This window comes from Etheostoma spectabile, chromosome 7 (assembly GCF_008692095.1).
Source record: "Etheostoma spectabile isolate EspeVRDwgs_2016 chromosome 7, UIUC_Espe_1.0, whole genome shotgun sequence".
Taxonomy (NCBI): domain Eukaryota; kingdom Metazoa; phylum Chordata; class Actinopteri; order Perciformes; family Percidae; genus Etheostoma; species Etheostoma spectabile.
The window spans coordinates 24,340,001-24,359,547 of record NC_045739.1 but is presented as its reverse complement, the minus strand read 5'-3'; the positions used below and the strand labels follow the sequence as shown (position 1 = coordinate 24,359,547).

General features: G+C 45.4%; 1 protein-coding gene across 2 annotated transcripts; it reads left to right on the top strand.

Moving 5' to 3' along the window:
- The first annotated feature begins 1,874 nt into the window (after positions 1 to 1,874).
- On the top strand, positions 1,875 to 15,482 carry mthfr (methylenetetrahydrofolate reductase (NAD(P)H)). Of its 2 annotated transcripts, XM_032519836.1 has the most exons (14): positions 2,180 to 2,417; positions 4,226 to 4,492; positions 5,399 to 5,637; positions 7,067 to 7,177; positions 8,184 to 8,377; positions 9,917 to 10,167; positions 10,724 to 10,858; positions 11,209 to 11,389; positions 12,419 to 12,601; positions 13,792 to 13,893; positions 13,976 to 14,095; positions 14,917 to 15,159; positions 15,202 to 15,225; positions 15,289 to 15,482. In XM_032519836.1, exons 2-14 carry the CDS (start codon positions 4,245 to 4,247, stop codon positions 15,352 to 15,354), a joined length of 2,097 nt encoding a protein of 698 aa, XP_032375727.1. In that variant the 5' UTR covers positions 2,180 to 2,417; positions 4,226 to 4,244; the 3' UTR covers positions 15,355 to 15,482. The 2 variants fall into 2 exon arrangements, with proteins under 2 accessions (XP_032375726.1, XP_032375727.1); XM_032519835.1 differs by lacking the exon at positions 2,180 to 2,417 and adding an exon at positions 1,875 to 1,892 and having other exon boundaries at positions 15,202 to 15,482.
- Positions 15,483 to 19,547: the final 4,065 nt, after the last annotated feature.

Here is a 19,547-nt window from a genome sequence, read left to right as displayed (position 1 = left end):
TACTCCAATTCATTCATGTGACAGCTTTAGTTACTAGTTACTTTAGCTACTAGTTACTTTAGTTACTCCAATTCATTCATGTGACAGCTTTAGTTACTAGTTACTTTAGTTACTCCACTACATTCATGTGACAGCTTTAGTTACTAGTTACTTTAGTTACTAGTTACTTTAGTTACTCCACTACATTCATCTGACAGCTTTAGTTACTAGTTACTTTAGTTACTAGTTACTTTAGTTACTCCACTGCATTCACCTGACAACTTTAGTTACTAGTTACTTTAGTTACTAGTTACTTTAGTTACTCCACTACATTCATCTGACAGCTTTAGTTACTAGTTACTTTAGTTACTAGTTACTTTAGTTACTCCACTACATTCATCTGACAGCTTTAGTTACTAGTTACTTTAGTTACTAGTTACTTTAGTTACTCCACTACATTCACGTGACAGCTTTAGTTACTCGTTACTTTAGTTACTAGTCACTAGTTACTTTAGTTACTCCGCTACAATCATCCGACAGCTTTAGTTACTAGTTACTTTAGCTACTAGTTACTTTAGTTACTCCACTACATTCATGTGACAGCTTTAGTTACTAGTTACTTTAGTTACTAGTTACTTTAGTTACTCCACTACATTCATGTGACAGCTTTAGTTACTAGTTACTTTAGTTACTCCGCTACATTCATCTGACAGCTTTAGTTACTAGTTACTTTAGTTACTAGTTACTTTAGTTACTCCACTACATTCATCCAACAGCTTTAGTTACTAGTTACTTTAGTTACTCCACTACATTCATGTGACAGCTTTAGTTACTAGTTACTTTAGTTACTAGTTACTTTGGTTACTCCACTACATTCACGTGACAGCTTTAGTTACTAGTTACTTTAGTTACTAGTTACTTTAGTTACTCCGCTACATTCACGTGACAGCTTTAGTTACTAGTTACTTTAGTTACTAGTTACTTTAGTTACTCCGCTACATTCATCCGACAGCTTTAGTTACTAGTTACTTTAGTTACTAGTTACTTTACGTGAAGCACCCAAAACAAATGTAGTGTATAATCTGATGTTAAACATGACGTAACCATGGCAACAACACAACGGCTCCACGTCCAGCTGAGACGATGAGACCGTTAAAGAAACAACTGTTCGGATCGTCGACAGTTGGCGGATTTTTTTTTTGCATCGAGTACTTTAAATACTCTAACTACCTTTTTCCTGACGTTACTCACATACTTTCCACTTGCGTAACATTGCCAGTACACGCGCCTTTTCTTACTTCTAACAGAGTATTTTCTACCGCGTGGCGTTTGAACTTTCCCTTAAATAACTGATCTGACGACTGATTACACTGACGTTGCTATATATTCCCACGGTACGTGAACGCAACACGAGCGGCTCCGCTACCAGTGTTATTCTAAGCGACTTTGGGCTTGTTTTTTTTGTAAAGTCGCTTATAAATATTGGTAGTCGCGGGTTGCGGTTTTTTTCGGGCTTGTCACTAAAAGTGTGGTTGCTTATTTGGGCTTGTTGTTCCCAGCTTGTCCCTGCCGGTTCCCTAGGTCCCGCCCCTTTCCCCAAAAACACTACAGCAGCGTTATGTCCCGCCCCACTTCCTGCTTCTAATTGGCTCTGACCCAGATGGAAACGAGTACCAGCCAATCAGAGGCAGAGCAGCGGGGCAGTCTGGTGTTTTCTTGTTAGGAAAATGCGCGAGTAGCGACTAATGGTGAGTGGACTGAAGGAGAGGTTTTTGGAGGAATAAATGCCCCGGATGAAGGGGGAGAAATACGGGAAGAAGTTTAACAAAGACTGGGAGAAAGAGAAAGGAGGAAAAGAATGGATTCAACCCGTCGTGGGGAACAAGAACAACTCAAAATCACCGCGAAAAAGTGTATTTATTTCAAATCCCATCTGTTTTCTAATGTTAAATAATGTTAAAAGGTGGTTTAACTCCCTCCTGTGGTCCTGGTCCTGAAGCTCAGGGAGAAAATAAAAATAAATAAACTCTAGTCTACCGTGTGTACAGTTTACCAATCTGTCCACATTGTAAAACCGTGCACACAGTTTGATTTATTTTTCTCTTTCCAGGATCTTAGGGGGGGGCTCCTTAGAAAAAGTCGCTTATTTTGGGCTTGTTTAACAGGCCCTGGTTGCGTATTTGTCTCGCAAGATCTGGCAACACGGTACGTGAACGCACCACGAGCGGCTCCAGATGCGCTGCGTCCGCCCGACAGACCGGGTCCGTTGTGATTTATCCGCGTGGATAGTCCCTCCCTCCGTGGATAGTCCCACCCTGTTACATATATGGTGCCACTGTCTTATCACGCATGCATGTGTCCCACGCGCTGCAGCCGTTAATATTCGGGCCATATTCTGCCCCGCATGGGAGCCCGCGAGGACGAACACGCCGCGGAAGGTGGGAGACGCTTTTGTTTTCTTTAATTTAATTTTCTATTTTTTTTATCTCAGACTACGCAAAAAAAACGTAACTGCATTTAGCCTTAAGTTCACTGTCGTGCAGTGCAACGTCACGTCTGTTACGTTACGTCTATTTACGGCTAAATTAATAATAAACGCAACCTCTCGTGAGGCAGTTTGTCTGTGAGTAGCTTTCAATAAAGTTCTGGTACCAAAAAAAACCACCTCATGAGGCAGTTAACGTTAGCAGTGTGCAGCCCAAGGTGCTAGCAGGCCGTTGTTATGTAATGTAACGTTAGCATGCTCTATTATACTAGTACTACTACTACTAGTAATAATAGTACTACTAGTAATAATAGTACTAGTACTTTAATTACCTGGTTATAAATCGAGCGGCTCGTGTCGCTCTGGGTTTTGGGACCTCAGGAGTGTGTGTGTGTGTGTGTGTGTGTGTGTGGTGTGTGTGTGTGACATATGTAACATATTCTGTCAAGTAGCCTACTGCCAATTCATTTGAGAATTGTTCATTTTCTTCGCAACTTTATTTGCAAACTCACAAACGTTACACAAAGAACACTTCTGCACTCAGACTTAGAGACAGACAGAGACAGAGAGATAGACAGAGAGGCAGACAAGAGAGACAGACAGACAAAGGGACAGACAGAGACACAGACAGAGAGACACAGACAGACAGAGAGACAGACAGACAGACAGAGAGACACAGACAGACAGACAGACAGACAGAGAGACAGACAGATATTTATTGATCCCAATAAAATGGAAATCATAGTGTTCCAGCAGCAAAATCAGTCACAAAGCACCGAATATGAATATTAATGAAATATTAGGATACTATATATATATATATATATATATATATATATATATATATATATATATATATATATATATATATATATATGAATGAATGAAGAAAGCAGTTTCACACTCATTAAAAAAATTATAAAAAAAACATGATTAATAAACCACGTTTAGCCCATAAGAAATTATATCTAACGCAGAAAGTGATGGTGTTGCATAGTCTGTCCACCAGAGGACGCTCTACAACGTCCCTGTTAGTGATGGCGTTGCATAGTCTGTCCACCAGAGGACGCTCTACAACGTCCCTGTTAGTGATGGCGTTGCATAGTCTGTCCACCAGAGGACGCTCTACAACGTCCCTGTTAGTGATGGTGTTGCATAGTCTGTCCACCAGAGGACGCTCTACAACGTCCCTGTTAGTGATGGCGTTGCATAGTCTGTCCACCAGAGGACGCTCTACAACGTCCCTGTTAGTGATGGCGTTGCATAGTCTGTCCACCAGAGGACGCTCTACAACGTCCCTGTTAGTGATGGCGTTGCATAGTCTGTCCCCCAGAGGACGCTCTACAACGTCCCTGTTAGTGATGGCGTTGCATAGTCTGTCCACCAGAGGACGCTCTACAACGTCCCTGTTAGTGATGGCGTTGCATAGTCTGTCCACCAGAGGACGCTCTACAACGTCCCTGTTAGTGATGGCGTTGCATAGTCTGTCCACCAGAGGACGCTCTACAACGTCCCTGTTGTGATGGCGTTGCATAGTCTGTCCACCAGAGGACACTACATTTCTACATTTTATCAGAACTTGAATATCTTTTCATGTTCAGTTGTGACAATAAAACAAATTATTATTATTTTAAATAAATACAAATAACTAATATAATAAGATATAATAATGTGGTCTGGTATCTCTCAAAATCAAAGGTTATTTGAGCTAACAGAGTGAGACAGATTTGTGTCTTCTGTGTCTTCTTGTCTGTCTCCCAGTACACGTTAATCTGCCGTCATGGTGAACCAGGGACAGCGGGGGGACGGGAGCTGGCAGTCGTGCAAGAGCGACTCCAGCGGCGCCAGCAACAGCGGCGGGGACAGCTCCAAGGAGAGCTCGCGGTCCTCCACGCCGGTGCTGGACGGGGACCGGTCCGACCGGCTGCGGGACAAGATGCGGAGGAGGACGGAGTCCGGGGACCGCTGGTTCTCGCTGGAGTTCTTCCCTCCGCGCACAGCCAGCGGAGCCGTGAACCTCATCTCCAGGCACGCACCCCCCCACTCTGGATTTCAATGGAATATCGTTTTTGTTAACCTTCATGTTGTCCTCATGTTGTCCTCATGTTGTCCTCATGTTGCCTTCATGCTGTCCTCATGTTGTCTTCATGTTGTCCTCATGCTGTCCCTATTTGCCCTCATGTTGTCCCCATGCTGTCCCATGTTGCCCTCATGTTGCCCTCATGCTGTCCTCATGTTGTCCTCATGTTTTCCCTATGCTGTCCCTATATCTGTCCTCATGCTGTCCCTCATGTTGTCCTCATGCTGTCCTCATGTTGTCCTCATGCTGTCCCCTCCTTGTTGCCCTCATGTTGTCCTCATGTTGCCTTCATTTGTTTTCATGCGTCCTCATGTTGTCCATGTCCCCATGTTTCCTCATGTGTTCCTCATGTTTGTCCTTCACGTTGCCCTCATGTTGCCTCATGTTGTCCCATGTTGTCTTCATTTCCCCATGTTTTCCTCATGTGTCCTCATGTTGTCCCATGTTGTCCCATGTTGTCCCATGTTGTCCCCATGTTTGTCCAGTTGCCTCATGTTGTCCCCATGTTGTCCCATGTTGTCCCCATGTTGTCCTATATCAATGTTTCTTTTTAATTCCCCAAAATAACATGATTGATTCCAACGCTCTTTGCCAAGTACAAATCTCTACTTTCATTAATTTTGGGTCTTATTCAATTTTATAGCATTGTAAAACAAGTTGAAGTGTTTTTGAAATAGTATTGAGTAAAGTTGATGACCTATTTCTGATTTCTTACTCAAACATCAGGTATAATTTCCTATAAATGAGGTTTATTGACCATAAATTCCAAATAACTCAGATTATCATAACTAACCAGGGAAGAATTGTCTCTAAGCAGCTGGACTGATTCTTCTGAGCGTGTCGTTGTGCTGCAGGTTTGACCGTATGGGCAGCGGGGGGCCCCTGTTCATCGACATCACCTGGCACCCGGCGGGGGACCCGGGCTCGGACAAGGAGACCTCGTCCCTGATGATCGCCAGCACGGCGGTGAACTACTGCGGCCTGGAGAGCGTCCTCCACCTGACCTGCTGCAACCAGACCAGAGACAAGATCAGCGGCCACCTGGCCAAAGCCAAGCACCTGGGCCTCAAGAACATCATGGCTCTGAGGGGAGGTAGGACAACATCTCAACCCCACATCAAAACCATTACCCGGTCTGCCTACCTCCACCTACGTAACATCCATCGCCCGCACCCCTTACCCCCCACACTGCTAAAATCCTTGTCCACAGTCTCGTCACGTCCCGTCTCGATTTTTGCTACTGTCTCCTCTTGGGTCTCGCTAACAAATCATCCCTCCATAATCTTCAACTGGTCCAGAATTAAGCAGCCCCCCCTCCATCCACCACATCACTCCTGTCCTCCAACAGCTCCACTGCCCCCCCCATATGGTCTGATCTCCTCCAGCGTCCCGCTCCCTCAGATCCTCTTCCTCCATCCACCTCTATCTCCTCCGCCCGTCTCACCACGGGGGTGGGGGGGACGACAGAGCATTCAGGCCGCTCTGCTCCCCGTCTCTGGAACTCATTACCCCCCCCCCCCCCAACTCAGAAACATTGATTCATCTGTTTAAAACGGCCTATTCCACTTAAATGTCTAGTGCTTTGCCTTTTCCTTGTTTTTGCTGTTTAGTATTTTATTTGCCGTTTTTAATATACAAGTACCCTGTGCGGCATCCTTTAAATAAAATGTATTATTTATTATTATTATTATTATTATTATTATTATTATTATCTGTTCACTTACACGAGAGGTTGTAGAGCAGTTGTCAGCGAGTCTATATCAACTATTTCGGATTGCTGCGTTGCCTCCAGAAAATCCTTCGCATGTCCCTCGTTTTCGGCCGGACGTCCGTCCCTGTCCTCTGTCTCTGTGTCGGCGCTCTAACCTGCGGCTGATTTCTGAGGACTATGGTTACCTGGTCCTCAGATCTCTGCAGGGTAAATCCAGACCGCTAGCTAGACTATCTGTCCAATCTGAGGACTATGGTTACCTGGTCCTCAGATCTCTGCAGGGTAAATCCAGACCGCTAGCTAGACTATCTGTCCAATCTGAGGACTATGGTTACCTGGTCCTCAGGTCTCTGCAGGGTAAATCCAGACAGCTAGCTAGACTATCTGTCCAATCTGAGGACTATGGTTACCTGGTCCTCAGATCTCTGCAGGGTAAATCCAGACGCTAGTAACATGCCATCTAGGACTAGTACTGTCTGTCTCTGCGGGTAATCCGACAGCTGCTAGACTATCGTCCATCTGAGCTGGTTCTGTCCTCAGTCTCTGCAGGGTAAATCCAACAGCTAGCTAGACTATCTGTCCAATCTGAGGACTATGGTTACCTGGTCCTCAGATCTCTGCAGGGTAAATCCAGACAGCTAGCTAGACTATCTGTCCAATCTGAGGACTATGGTTACCTGGTCCTCAGGTCTCTGCAGGGTAAATCCAGACAGCTAGCTAGACTATCTGTCCAATCTGAGGACTATGGTTACCTGGTCATATTAACGTGTGTCGGCCAGCTGTAAGATGTGACGGTGTAATATCTCCACAGACCCGGTGGGCGCTGACTGGGAGGAGGAGGACGGAGGCTTCAACTACGCCACGGACCTCGTCAAACACATCCGCTCAGAGTTCGACGACTACTTTGACATCTGCGTTGCCGGTTTGTGTCTTTCTCTTTTTATTTGAACCGCTGTAACAAGGGGAATTCCCCCAGTGTGGGATCAATGAAGTCCATGTTCTTTTATCTCTTGCCTCGTACACTATTATAATAATAATAATAATACATTTTATTTGTAATGCACTTTACACTGAAGACAAACCTCAAAGTGCTGCAGCCAAGATCATGAAAGCAAGTTCAGTTCATCAGTTTTAAATACATATAAATAGTGCAACGACATTATTGTGCAAGGTTAAAACTCGTAGGTTCTGCTAAAAAGAAATGTTTTTAGTCTCAATAGTTTATGGTGCCCTCAGATGGTTGGGGGGGGGGGGGGGGGGGGGTGCAGTCTTTCTAATTACGTACTTTCAGAGTCTGATACTTAACAGTTTTACAACAAACTGCGACTTTCGTGTGGTTGTCGTAGAAGAAAGCTTTTTTATTTCTATCAAGTCAGCCTTCTCAGGCTACGTGACACTACGTGTTATGGCCTACACTTGTTTTTTTATAGCATTGTAAAACAAAGTGAAGTGTTGTTGAAATAGTATTGAGTAAAAGTTGACATATTCCAGTCTGAGATTATCCATCAACATCCATTCCTTTAATTTTAGTCTCAATAATTCCTAATTTCTGCTTTTCTAACTCAAACATTAGGTATAATTTCCTATAAATGAGGTTTATTGACCATAAATTCCAAAAAGAACTGTAAAACTAAAGTTAATAAGTCAGTGTTACGTAGTGTTGAAAACGTCAAAACAAAGTGACAAACATTGAAAAAAGCATCAAAAGTGTTGAAAATGGGACAAAACTTAAGAAAAAGTTAAAAACATTGATTAAAAAGCATCAATAAAAGTGTTGATTTTAGGGAAGAAGACAAAACAAGGGTTAAAGATATTTGCGGCTTTCTTGACTTAACAGGAGACAGATCGTCTCCAAAATAAGGTCCCATGGTTGGTCCGAGGGGACGGGGGGGGACTTTAAATGATTTTAAATATGTTTGCGTGTGCAGGCTACCCGACGGGCCACCCCGAGGCGGAGAGCTACGAGGACGACCTCCGACACCTGAAGGAGAAGGTGGACGCCGGAGCGGACTTCATCATCACCCAGTTGTTCTTCAGGGCCGACACGTTCCTCAAGTTCCTGGACGACTGCAGGGCGATCGGGATCACCTGTCCCATCCTACCGGGAATCTTCCCCATTCAGGTAACTCGCTGCCGCCTCCAGAAACACGGCATTACCATGAAGAAGTCATGGGTTGATTGCTGAATTGCCATTGCCAAATCGCACACCCAGAATGCCCCTGAACACACCTCCCTGTAAGACTAGCACGCCCAGAATGCCCCTGAACACACCTCCCTGTAAGACCTAGCACGCCCAGAATGCCCCTGAACACACCTCCCTGTAAGACCAGCACGCCCAGAATGCCCCTGAACACACCTCCCTGTAAGACCAGCACGCCCAGAATGCACCTGAACACACCTCCCTGTAAGACCAACACACCCAGAATGCCCCTGAACACACCTCCCTGTAAGACCAGTACGCCCAGAATGCACCTGAACACACCTCCCTGTAAGACCAACACACCCAGAATGCCCCTGAACACACCTCCCTGTAAGACCAACACACCCAGAATGCCCCTGAACACACCTCCCTGTAAGACTAGCACGCCCAGAATGCACCTGAACACACCTCCCTGTAAGACTAGCACGCCCAGAATGCACCTGAACACACCTCCCTGTAAGACCAGCAAGCCCAGAATGCACCTGAACACACCTCCCTGTAAGACCAGCACGCCCAGAATGCACCTGAACACACCTCCCTGTAAGACCAACACACCCAGAATGCCCCTGAACACACCTCCCTGTAAGACTAGCACGCCCAGAATGCACCTGAACACACCTCCCTGTAAGACTAGCACGCCCAGAATGCACCTGAACACACCTCCCTGTAAGACCAACACACCCAGAATGCCCCTGAACACACCTCCTGTAAGACTAGCACGCCCAAAATGCACCTGAACACCTCCCTGTAAGACTAGCACGCCCAGAATGCACCTGAACACACCTCCCTCTGAAGACCAGCACGCCCAGAATGCCCCTGAACACACCTCCCTGTAAGACCAGCACGCCCAGAATGCACCTGAACACACCTCCCTGTAAGACCAGCACGCCCAGAATGCACCTGAACACACCTCCCTGTAAGGCCAGCACGACCAGAATGCACCTGAACACACCTCCTTGTAAGACCAGCACGACCAGAATGCACCTGAACACACCTCCCTGTAAGGCCAGCACGACCAGAATGCACCTGAACACACCTCCTTGTAAGACCAGCACGACCAGAATGCACCTGAACACACCTCCTTGTAAGACCAGCACGCCCAGAATGCACCTGAACACACCTCCCTGTAAGACCAGCACGACCAGAATGCACCTGAACACACCTCCTTGTAAGACCAGCACGACCAGAATGCACCTGAACGCACCTCCTTGTAAGACCAGCACGCCCAGAATGCACCTGAACACACCTCCCTGTAAGATCAGAACAACTTTGGCCCTGGACGGGAAATTGACAACTGCGTCGGTCTTAAACTAGCAGAGATACTCTCTTCAGGCCGGGTGCAACATGGGGCCCTTTAAAAATAATTGTCATTGGTTTAGGCCACCGGGCACCAGGGGGAACACTGGTTTCAAACAGACCATCCACTGGGATAAAGCAGGACTTTAACGTGTTCCTCTGCAGGGTTACCAGTCTCTGCGGCAGCTCGTCAAGCTGTCGAAGCTCGAGGTACCGGAGGAGATCACCAGAGTCATCGAGCCCATCAAAGAGAACGACGCCGCCATCCGTAACTACGGCATCCAACAGGCGGTGGAGATGTGCCGCGTGCTGCTAGACAGCGGCAAGGTGCCGGGGCTCCACTTCTACACCCTGAACCGAGAGGTCGCCACCATGGAGGTGCTCCGCCAGTTGGGCCTGTGGATCGAGGACCCCAGGTCAGTCGCCCCTGTTGCCCCGCTTGCTTTACAGCACGGAGGTTTTCAACTGTATTTCATCTATTTTAAGGTTTTTTTCCACAGAAGGTTTAGTTTGAGGTGGGGCTGTAGTCAAGACCACATTTGTTGAGTCCAAGACAAGTCTGAGACCAGGTTGCGAGTCCGAGTCAAGACCGAGTCCAAAGAGGTTTGAGTCCGAGTCAAGACCGAGTCCAAAGAGGTTTGAATCCGAGTCAAAATCGAGTCCAGGACAGAAAAAAAGGTCTTATGCATGACAGTATCAAGACAATCAATTTGGGTTATTTGTTGATATAAAAACAAAAACAAGCTAACTAGGCTAACGCTGGTTTGCTAACGTTAGCAAACATTAGCAAAATGTCAGTAGTTCAAACAGATAGTGTCCCGGGGTGAGATGGGTGTTCTCACCAGTGTTGGGATTTGTGAAAACAGATATCTCAAATAGATATCCCCCCCCCCCGCTCTTTGTTGGCCTTGCTGCCATTCAAGATGCTCCAGAGTTTTAGAGCTTGTGTTTTGTTTTTGTTGTTTTTGCCAGGCGGCCTCTTCCCTGGGCAGTGAGTGCCCATCCCAAACGGAAGGTAGAAGATGTTCGACCCATCTTCTGGGCCTCGCGGCCCAAGAGCTACATCTACCGAACCCAGGACTGGGACGAGTTCCCCAACGGCCGATGGTACGATCGCACGACAAAACTTAATCGTCCATTTCCATATTAATCGCCAACTATTTTGATAATCGATTAATCGGTTTGAGTAATATTTTATGTAACAAATTCCAGCTTCTTAAATGTGATTTTCTAGTTTCTTCTCTCCTCTGTGACAGTAAACTGAATATCTTTGAGAAGACATTTGAGGACGTCACCTTGGGCTTTGAGAAACACTAATAAACACAATAATTAGTGGATTAATCGACCAAGAAAAAAAATTGTTGGATGCATTCTTAAAAATGTTGCTTTGCATTAGTGTAGCATCGTAAAGCCTCCTGTGATCCAACTAAAACGTGTCCTGTTGTTGACGTCTTCAGGGGAAACTCCTCGTCTCCAGCTTTTGGCGAGCTGAACGACTATTACCTGTTCTACCTGAAGAGCAAGTCATCTAAAGACGCTCTGCTGAAGATGTGGGGCGAGGAGCTGCTGAGTGAAGAGAGCGTCTACGAGGTCTTCACCTGCTACATCGCAGCCCAACCAAACCGCAGCGGGCACAAGGTACAAGAGACGGAACGCCGAATGCTTTTGATATGTTGACGAGTCATAGTGACATCTAATTCAATTATATTTATAGTATCAAATCATAACAAGAGTTAGCACCATAGTTATTTAACAAGATTTTGTTAACATAGAGTAGGTCTAGACAACACTATGATTTACAAAGACCCAATCCCAAGAATTTTGTGTAACAGTGGCGCGGAAAAACGTCCTTTTAGGTAGATACCGCGTTGGATATTGGGATATTAAAGCTTTAGTGCATAACGTTTTGATATTAATGAACATCTAGAACCGGTTAGTTGGGTCTAGGAAACAAAGGACCGGTCGGGTTTGGGAAACAAAGAACCGGTTGGGTCTAAGAAATGAAGAACCGGTTGGGTCTAGGAAACAAAGAACTGGTTGGGTGTAGGATACAAAGAACCGGTTGGGTGTAGGAAACAAAGAACCGTTTGGGTCTAGGAAACAAAGAACAGATTGGGTGTAGGATACAAAGAACCGGTTGGGTGTAGGATACAAAGAACTGGTTGGACCTGGAAACAAAGAACCGGTTGGGTCTAGGAAACGAAGAACCGGTTGGGTCTGGGAAACAAAGGACCGGTTGGGTCTGGGAAACAAAGAACCGGTTGGGCCTGGGAAACACAGAACCGGTTGGGCCTGGGAAACGAAGAACCAGTTGGGTCTAGGAAACAAAGAACCGGTTGGGTCTAGAAACAAAGAACAAAGGACCCGTTGGGTCTAGGAAACAAAGGACCGGTTGGGTCTAGGAAACAAAGGACCGGTTGAGTCTAGGAAACAAAGAACCGGTTGGGTGTAGGAAACAAAGAACCGGTTGGGTCTAGGAAACAACGAACCGGTTGGGTCTAGGAAACAAAGGACCAACCACTTTGATACAGTAGCAGCAGCTGTTGTTATAACAACAAAAGACGCTCTCGGCTGCTTTTGGGGAAGCAAAACCCGACTTTCTTTTACAAGAAAACGTTGACTAGGACATTTAGTGTGCTCGTGGCCTAAGTTCTCTTCCTCTGCTAGGTGATGTGTTTGCCGTGGAACGACGAGCCTTTGGCCCCGGAGACCAACCTGCTGAAGGACGAGCTGGAGAAGGTGAACCGACGAGGAGTCCTCACCATCAACTCCCAGCCCAACATCAACGGAAAACCCTCCACGGATCCCATAGCCGGCTGGGGGCCTGCAGGAGGCTACGTCTTCCAAAAGGTAGGAAGGCTCTCTGTCTACTGCCTTTTTGGATTGAGGGCTGCAACTAATGATTATTTCCATTGTCGATTTAATCTGTGGATTATTTTCTGGATGAATGGATTAGTTGTTTGGTCTCTAAAATGTCAAAAAACGTGGAAAAGTGTTCCCCAAAGCCCAAGATAACGTCCTCAAATGTCTTGATTTGTCTACAAACACAGAAAAGAAACTAGAAAATATTCATATCTAAGAAGCTGGAATCTGAGAAGTTTTGACAACTAATGGATTCATTGAACCAAGGCCGCTCTATAACGTATAGCAGCACTTTCTACAGTGGGAAATCACCAATAAAAGGCTTCTAACCAATAACTACACATGTTCAAGCAGGAATGTGACCCGGCACAAATGGCACAAATATTTTTTTTCTGCATTGCCAGACCTTCCTCCACAGCGCTGCAAAGGAGGGTCTGGCTAGTCCACAAAGCATTCTGGGATGGTGGAAAAACGTGCTCTAGTTTATCGGCATTTCTTTAAGCCAATCACAGTTGTCTTGGGCAGGGCTAGGCGCCGGACGGAGCCACGGTGCCGCTGCTAAATCGCCTTGGGAAGGAAGTTGTTTTGGTGGACCCTGCAGAGACCTGAGGACCAGGTAACCATAGTCCTCCGATTGGACAGAAAGTCTAGCTAGCTGTCTGGATTTACCCTGCAGAGACCTGAGGACCAGGTAACCATAGTCCTCCGATTGGACAGAAAGTCTAGCTAGCTGTCTGGATTTACCCTGCAGAGACCTGAGGACCAGGTAACCATAGTCCTCCGATTGTACAGATAGTCTAGCTAGCTGTCTGGATTTACCCTGCAGAGACCTGAGGACCAGGTAACCATAGTCCTCAGATTGGACAGATAGTCTAGCTAGCTGTCTGGATTTACCCTGCAGAGATCTGAGGACCAGGTAACCATAGTCCTCAGAAATCAGCCGCAGGTTAGAGCGCCAACACATTCCCCCCCCCCCCTCTCCCAGGCGGCACTTGAACAATCCTGGAAGTGGAACGTCGTGAATGTAGACTTGCGAGAAAATAACATCTGCAACCAAGCCTACAGTTTTCCTGTTGATCACTTCAACAGTTGACAACTAATCTGCTCGGTTTGGCATGGATCGGTGAGGGAACGGAGTGATTTTGTGTCTGCTGATGATTTGGTTTTACCTCCAACAGGCCTATCTGGAGTTCTTCACCTCCAGCGAAAATGTGAACGCTCTCCTCAAAGTACTGAAGAAGTACGAGCCCCGTGTCAACTACCACATCGTTAACGTGCACGTAAGTTCGGCCATAAACACACACATCGACCATCGTGTGTGTGTGTGTGTCCGTCTTATTCAAGCTGGTTATTTTGGTGCAGGGCCGTAATCTGACCAACGCCCCGGACATGCAGCCTAACGCTGTGACGTGGGGGATCTTTCCCGGCAGGGAGATCGTCCAGCCGACCGTAGTGGACCCCGACAGCTTCATGTACTGGAAGGTAAGACGGAGAATGTCCCCGTAAAACGGAAAATGTCCCCGTAAAACGGAAAATGTCCCCGTAATCCTGGCCGCTGTCAGACTCTACACCGGCACTTTGTGATAATGTTTGTAGTTTCTCTTCCTGTTTTTCAATTACTCCACACACTCTATGCTTAATTTAAAATCTGTATTTATATTTTTTTCCATTACAAGTAATTACTTTTTCAATATTATTGCCAGACTCCATCGTAGCATCGTAAAACCGACTTCATTCAAAGTTGACTGAAACCAAACAAAACTATGAAAAGCTGTTTTGGGGTCGTCTTTCCAGTTTTCCAACCATCAAAACTCTAGTTTTGGTTGACATAAACACACAATTGACCGATATACATGTGAAAATATGTTGGCTCTATATACGCTGAAAGCACTACTTTTTTTAAATGGAGTCTGGTGGGTTTAGCGCTAGCGACTTCAGAGTTGTTTCTGGTTAAACAGAAAGGTCTCCAAGAGGTTTTAAAGGTCTACCTCTGCAGGGATCCTTTATATAATGTTGTCAGACACTTAGAATAATAATCTGAGTCTGTCAGCGGCAAAACAAGCACTTTAGTGAAGGTAAATACAAACTGGGTGTAACTTACCATGTAGCATGTTAGCATTCTTGCTTCATACTGGACCAATGTCAAAGATTGTTGATCCCATCAGTCACTTAGACACTAAAACACAGGAACACAGGGTCCAGGTTGAAAAAAACGGGAGTTACCCTTAAGGTTAGGACTAGTAGGTTTTAGGACTAGTAGGTTTTAGGACTAGCCCGTCTCTGAGTCCCTTGTTTCCCCTCAGGACGAGGCCTTCGCCCTGTGGATCGAGCAGTGGGCGAAGCTCTACGAAGACGAGTCTCCTTCACGAATGATCATCAAGTACATCCACGACAACTACTTCCTGGTCAACCTGGTGGACAACGACTTCCCCCTGGAGAGCTGCCTGTGGCGGGTCATCAACGACATGTTCGAGTTGCTCGACGCAACTCCAGAGCCGCTGGACGCAACTCCAGAGCCACTGGACGCAACTCCAGAGCTGCACAACGACGCAACTCCAGAGCCACTGGACGCAACTCCAGAGCCACTGGACGCAACTCCAGAGCTGCACAACGACGCAACTCCAGAGCCACTGGACGCAACTCCAGAGCCGCTGGACGCAACTCCAGAGCCGCTGGACGCAACTCCAGAGCCGCTGGACGCAACTCCAGAGCCGCTCGCCGACGCAACGGCCGCCCAATGAAATCACAGAAAGAAACCCTACAGAACGGTCAATATTTTATGCATTGCCTTAAAAAAAAGAGAGAAAATGCTGCTACTTACAAAACAGAACATAGCAAAGATTAAGGATTGTACTTCACAGTATTTTTTTTAAAAAGGTTTTTATGAATTTTATTAGCATTAAGGGAAAATGAAAACGTACTGTTTCACCGGAACTAAATAGGAAACATTGAATATTTTTTACCTCCATGATCAGTAACTTTATCCTTTGTAGCACTTCCCCCCCCCCCCGAGCTGATAAACTACAGATTCCTTGAGGACAAGTCTCACTTAAAAACAACAAGAAGAATGACTTGTAAAATGAACTGTGAAAATTAAACTTACTTCAAAAGGCTTTGTTCACACGTTAATGGCGTCTCGGAGCTTTTGTAGGGAGCTGTCCGAGAGCGTTTTTATTCCAAAAAGCAGCCGAGAGCGTGTTTTGTTGCTATAACAACAGCTACAGCTACAATATCCTAGAGCGCTGGATGGACGGTGAAGCGAGCTAGAGAGAGAGAGAGGTGCCAACGTTAGAGGAAACAAAGTGGTGGAGCAAGCTAGAGAGAGAGAACAGAGAAAGAGAGGTGCTAACGTTAGATAAACAAAGTGGTGGAGCGAGCTAGAGAGAGAGGTGGTCACGTTAGATAAACAAAGTGGTGGAGCGAGCTAGAGAGAGAGGTGGTCACGTTAGATAAACAAAGTGGTGGAGCCACCTAGAGAGAGAGAGAGATGCTAACGTTAGATAAAACAAAGTGGTGGAGCGAGCTAGAGAGAGAGAGAGATGCTAACGTTAGATAAACAAAGTGGTGGAGCAAGCTAGAGAGAGAGGTGCTAACGTTAGATAAACAAAGTGGTGGAGCAAGCTAGAGAGAGAGGTGCTAACGTTAGATAAACAAAGTGGTGGAGCAACCTAGAGAGGTGCTAACGTTAGATAAACAAAGTGGTGGAGCAAGCTAGAGAGGTGCTAACGTTAGATAAACAAAGTGGTGGAGCAAGCTAGAGAGGTGCTAACGTTAGATAAACAAAGTGGTGGAGCAAGCTAGAGAGGTGCTAACGTTAGATGAACAAAGTGGTGGAGCAAGCTAGAGAGGTGCTAACGTTAGATAAACAAAGTGGTGGAGCAAGCTAGAGAGGTGCTAACGTTAGATAAACAAAGTGGTGGAGCAAGCTAGAGAGGTGCTAACGTTAGATAAAACAAAGTGGGTTCCCTGGACAGAGCGCGCCCGTTCATACCGTACAACTCGCTGTGCTCCGACTCCATTTTTTTAGTTGTTGTTATGGAAACAACAGGCCTGGTTCCTCCGCTTGTCATTGGTCGGCTGTCAAAAATGCACTTGACGTACGGCGTTGTTTTTTCTCAGAAAAGCTCAACATTTTTACAACTTAAAAAAGACGCTCTGGGCTGAAAAAATAAAAATAATGTCCGGTGGCGTTTAAAAAAAAAAAAGCACTCCCGACTTTTTTGATAACATTGGATTATAATGCGAAACAGACGCTGGCACTTCTTAAAATGGACGCCAAGTGTGAACATAGCCTGAAAGTGTTTTATTAGCAAATGTTTTTATTTTCATGGAAGACAATAGTTAGATTTTGTGAATGACAACGTACTGTTATGGGTAAAAAACCCACTATTATAACTACAATAATTAATTTGATCTCACGGTGATGTCATCAACCCTCGTGTTGTCTTCCCATGAACTTGCCCTTCCAGGTCAAAATTGCAATCGAATATTTTTTTGTTCTTTTTCGATGTTTTTGTCGTTTTTTTCTGATTTATTTGTCACTTTTTTTTCCAGCTTTTTGGTGCTTTTTAAAAAAAAAAAAAAGCAAAGCTGGTTTAATAACAGGTTTTACACTTATTCTTGGAATCCATGCTCAACAAACCTCATTTATATCAAATTATACACACGTTTTTAGTTAAAAAGGCAGAAATTAGGAATTATTTTAGCTAATAGTTGAGATCAGAGGATGTTGAGCGGGTAGATGTCAAAGTTTAGGTCCAGATACTGGTCTGAAACCATTATATAAAAGAATTCAAATGCTATACAATTCAATAAAACACCCCAAAAATTCAATGAAAGTAATGATTAATGTCACCTGAAGAACATATGGAGTCATCCATGTTATTTTTTGGGTAATTTGGTTGAAATAAATCCATATTTCAGTTTGACCCGAGGACAACACGAGGGTCAACAGCGACGCCATCTACCTGCCGCCTTAACGTGTTTTAAATGTTTTTCATATTTATTTGTTGTGGCTCCTTTCTAAAGCAATAAATCCTTTTTCAACCGTGTCCGACCCGGTGAGTGTGTTACTGGAAGCCGTGGTGGAGGGTAACCAAGTACATCTGGTCCAGGACTGGACTCAAAGGGCCCAAATTATTAAAAATAAATCACTTTTTAATGGGATTTGGGGGGTTTATTTAGTGTGTCTCTGGTGCTTTCACACGCATACACACTTGGAAAAAGACCATCCATGGTGTTTTGAGTGAGATCCGGTTTCTGAGTGTCCTTTGATCTGGTTTCTGAGTGTCCTTTGATCTGGTTTCTGAGTGTCCTTTGATCTGGTTTCTGAGTGTCCTTTGATCTGGTTTCTGAGTGTCCTCTGATCCGGTTTCTGAGTGTCCTCTGATCCGGTTTCTGAGTGTCCTCTGATCCGGTTTCTGGATGTCCTCTGACGTTGATCTCTACAGTTTCTGAATGTCGTGTGATACAGTTTCTGGATGTCCTCTGATCCGGTTTCTGAATGTCCTCTGATCCAGTTTCTGGATGTCCTCTGATCGGGTTTCTGAATGTCCTCTGATCCAGTGTCTGAGTGTCCTCTGATCCGGTTTCTGAATGTCCTCTGATCTGGTTTCTGAGTGTCCTCTGATCCGGTTTCTGAGTGTCCTCTGATCCGGTTTCTGGATGTCGTGTGATACAGTTTCTGGATGTCCTCTGATCGGTTCTGAGTGTCCTCTGATCCGGTTTCTGAGTGTCCTCTGATCCGGTTTCTGGATGTCCTCTGATCCGGTTTCTGGATGTCCTCTGATCCGGTTTCTGGATGTCCTCTGATCCGGTTTCTGGATGTCCTCTGATCCGGTTTCTGGATGTCCTCTGATCCGGTTTCTGGATGTCCTCTGATCCGGTTTCTGGATGTCCTCTGATCCGGTTTCTGAATGTCCTCTGATCCGGTTTCTGAATGTCCATTCGGTTTCTGAATGTCCTCTGATCCGGTTTCTGAATGTCCTCTGATCCAGTGTCTGAATGTCTTCTGATCTGGTTTCTGAATGTCCTCTAATTCGGTTTCTGAATGTCCTCTAATCGGGTTTCTGAATGTCCTCTGATCGGGTTTCTGATGTCCTCTGATCGGGTTTCTGAATGTCCTCTGATCCGGTTTCTGATGTCCTCTGATCCGGTTTCTGAATGTCCTCTGATCCAGTGTTCTGAATGTACTCTGATCGGTTCTGAATGTCCTCTGATCGGTTTAGAGTCCTGATCGGTTCTGAATGTCCTCTAATTTGGTTCTAGAATGTCTCCAATATTTTCTGAAGTCTGGTCGGTTTCTGAATGCCTCTAATCCGGTTTTGAGTGTCTCCTGATCGTTTCATGAGTGCCCTCTAATCGGTTTCTGAGGGTCCTCTGACGGTTTCGAACGTCCTCTGATCCGGTTTGAATGTCCTTGCCCTCATCTCGGGTGAGCTAGAGACGAGGTGGCTAACCGTAGCATCTAGCTCGTTCTCAGATAATTTTCTGATTGAGTCAGGATATCACAGCTCGAAGGATTTGATCCGAACATGAGTCACTGCACGTTGGGGGGGGGGGGGGGGGGGATTTCTCATGGTGGGAAGACAATTCAACTCCATTTTTTTTTTTTAAGTTTATACATATTTATCACAGAAAATAAGGGTTAAAGCCGTTGATTTTCAGGTAGAAGAAAAAATGAATGTGGCACTATTTCTCTTCTTGTACAAATTTGAAAATTTGACCCGAATACCATACGAGGGTTAAATCAACAACATGGTTGTTTATTTGAAGGTTTTATGAATTGTGTGTATTATTTCACTATGAAAGCCTGTAAGTTTGCCTCATTCCTGGCTTTTGCAAAATCAAAGCAAATAACGTCCCAGTCCGCCGCTGCAGCATGTCTATAAAAAACCCACAATAACAATAACTTTAGCTATAAAGACGTTGCAGT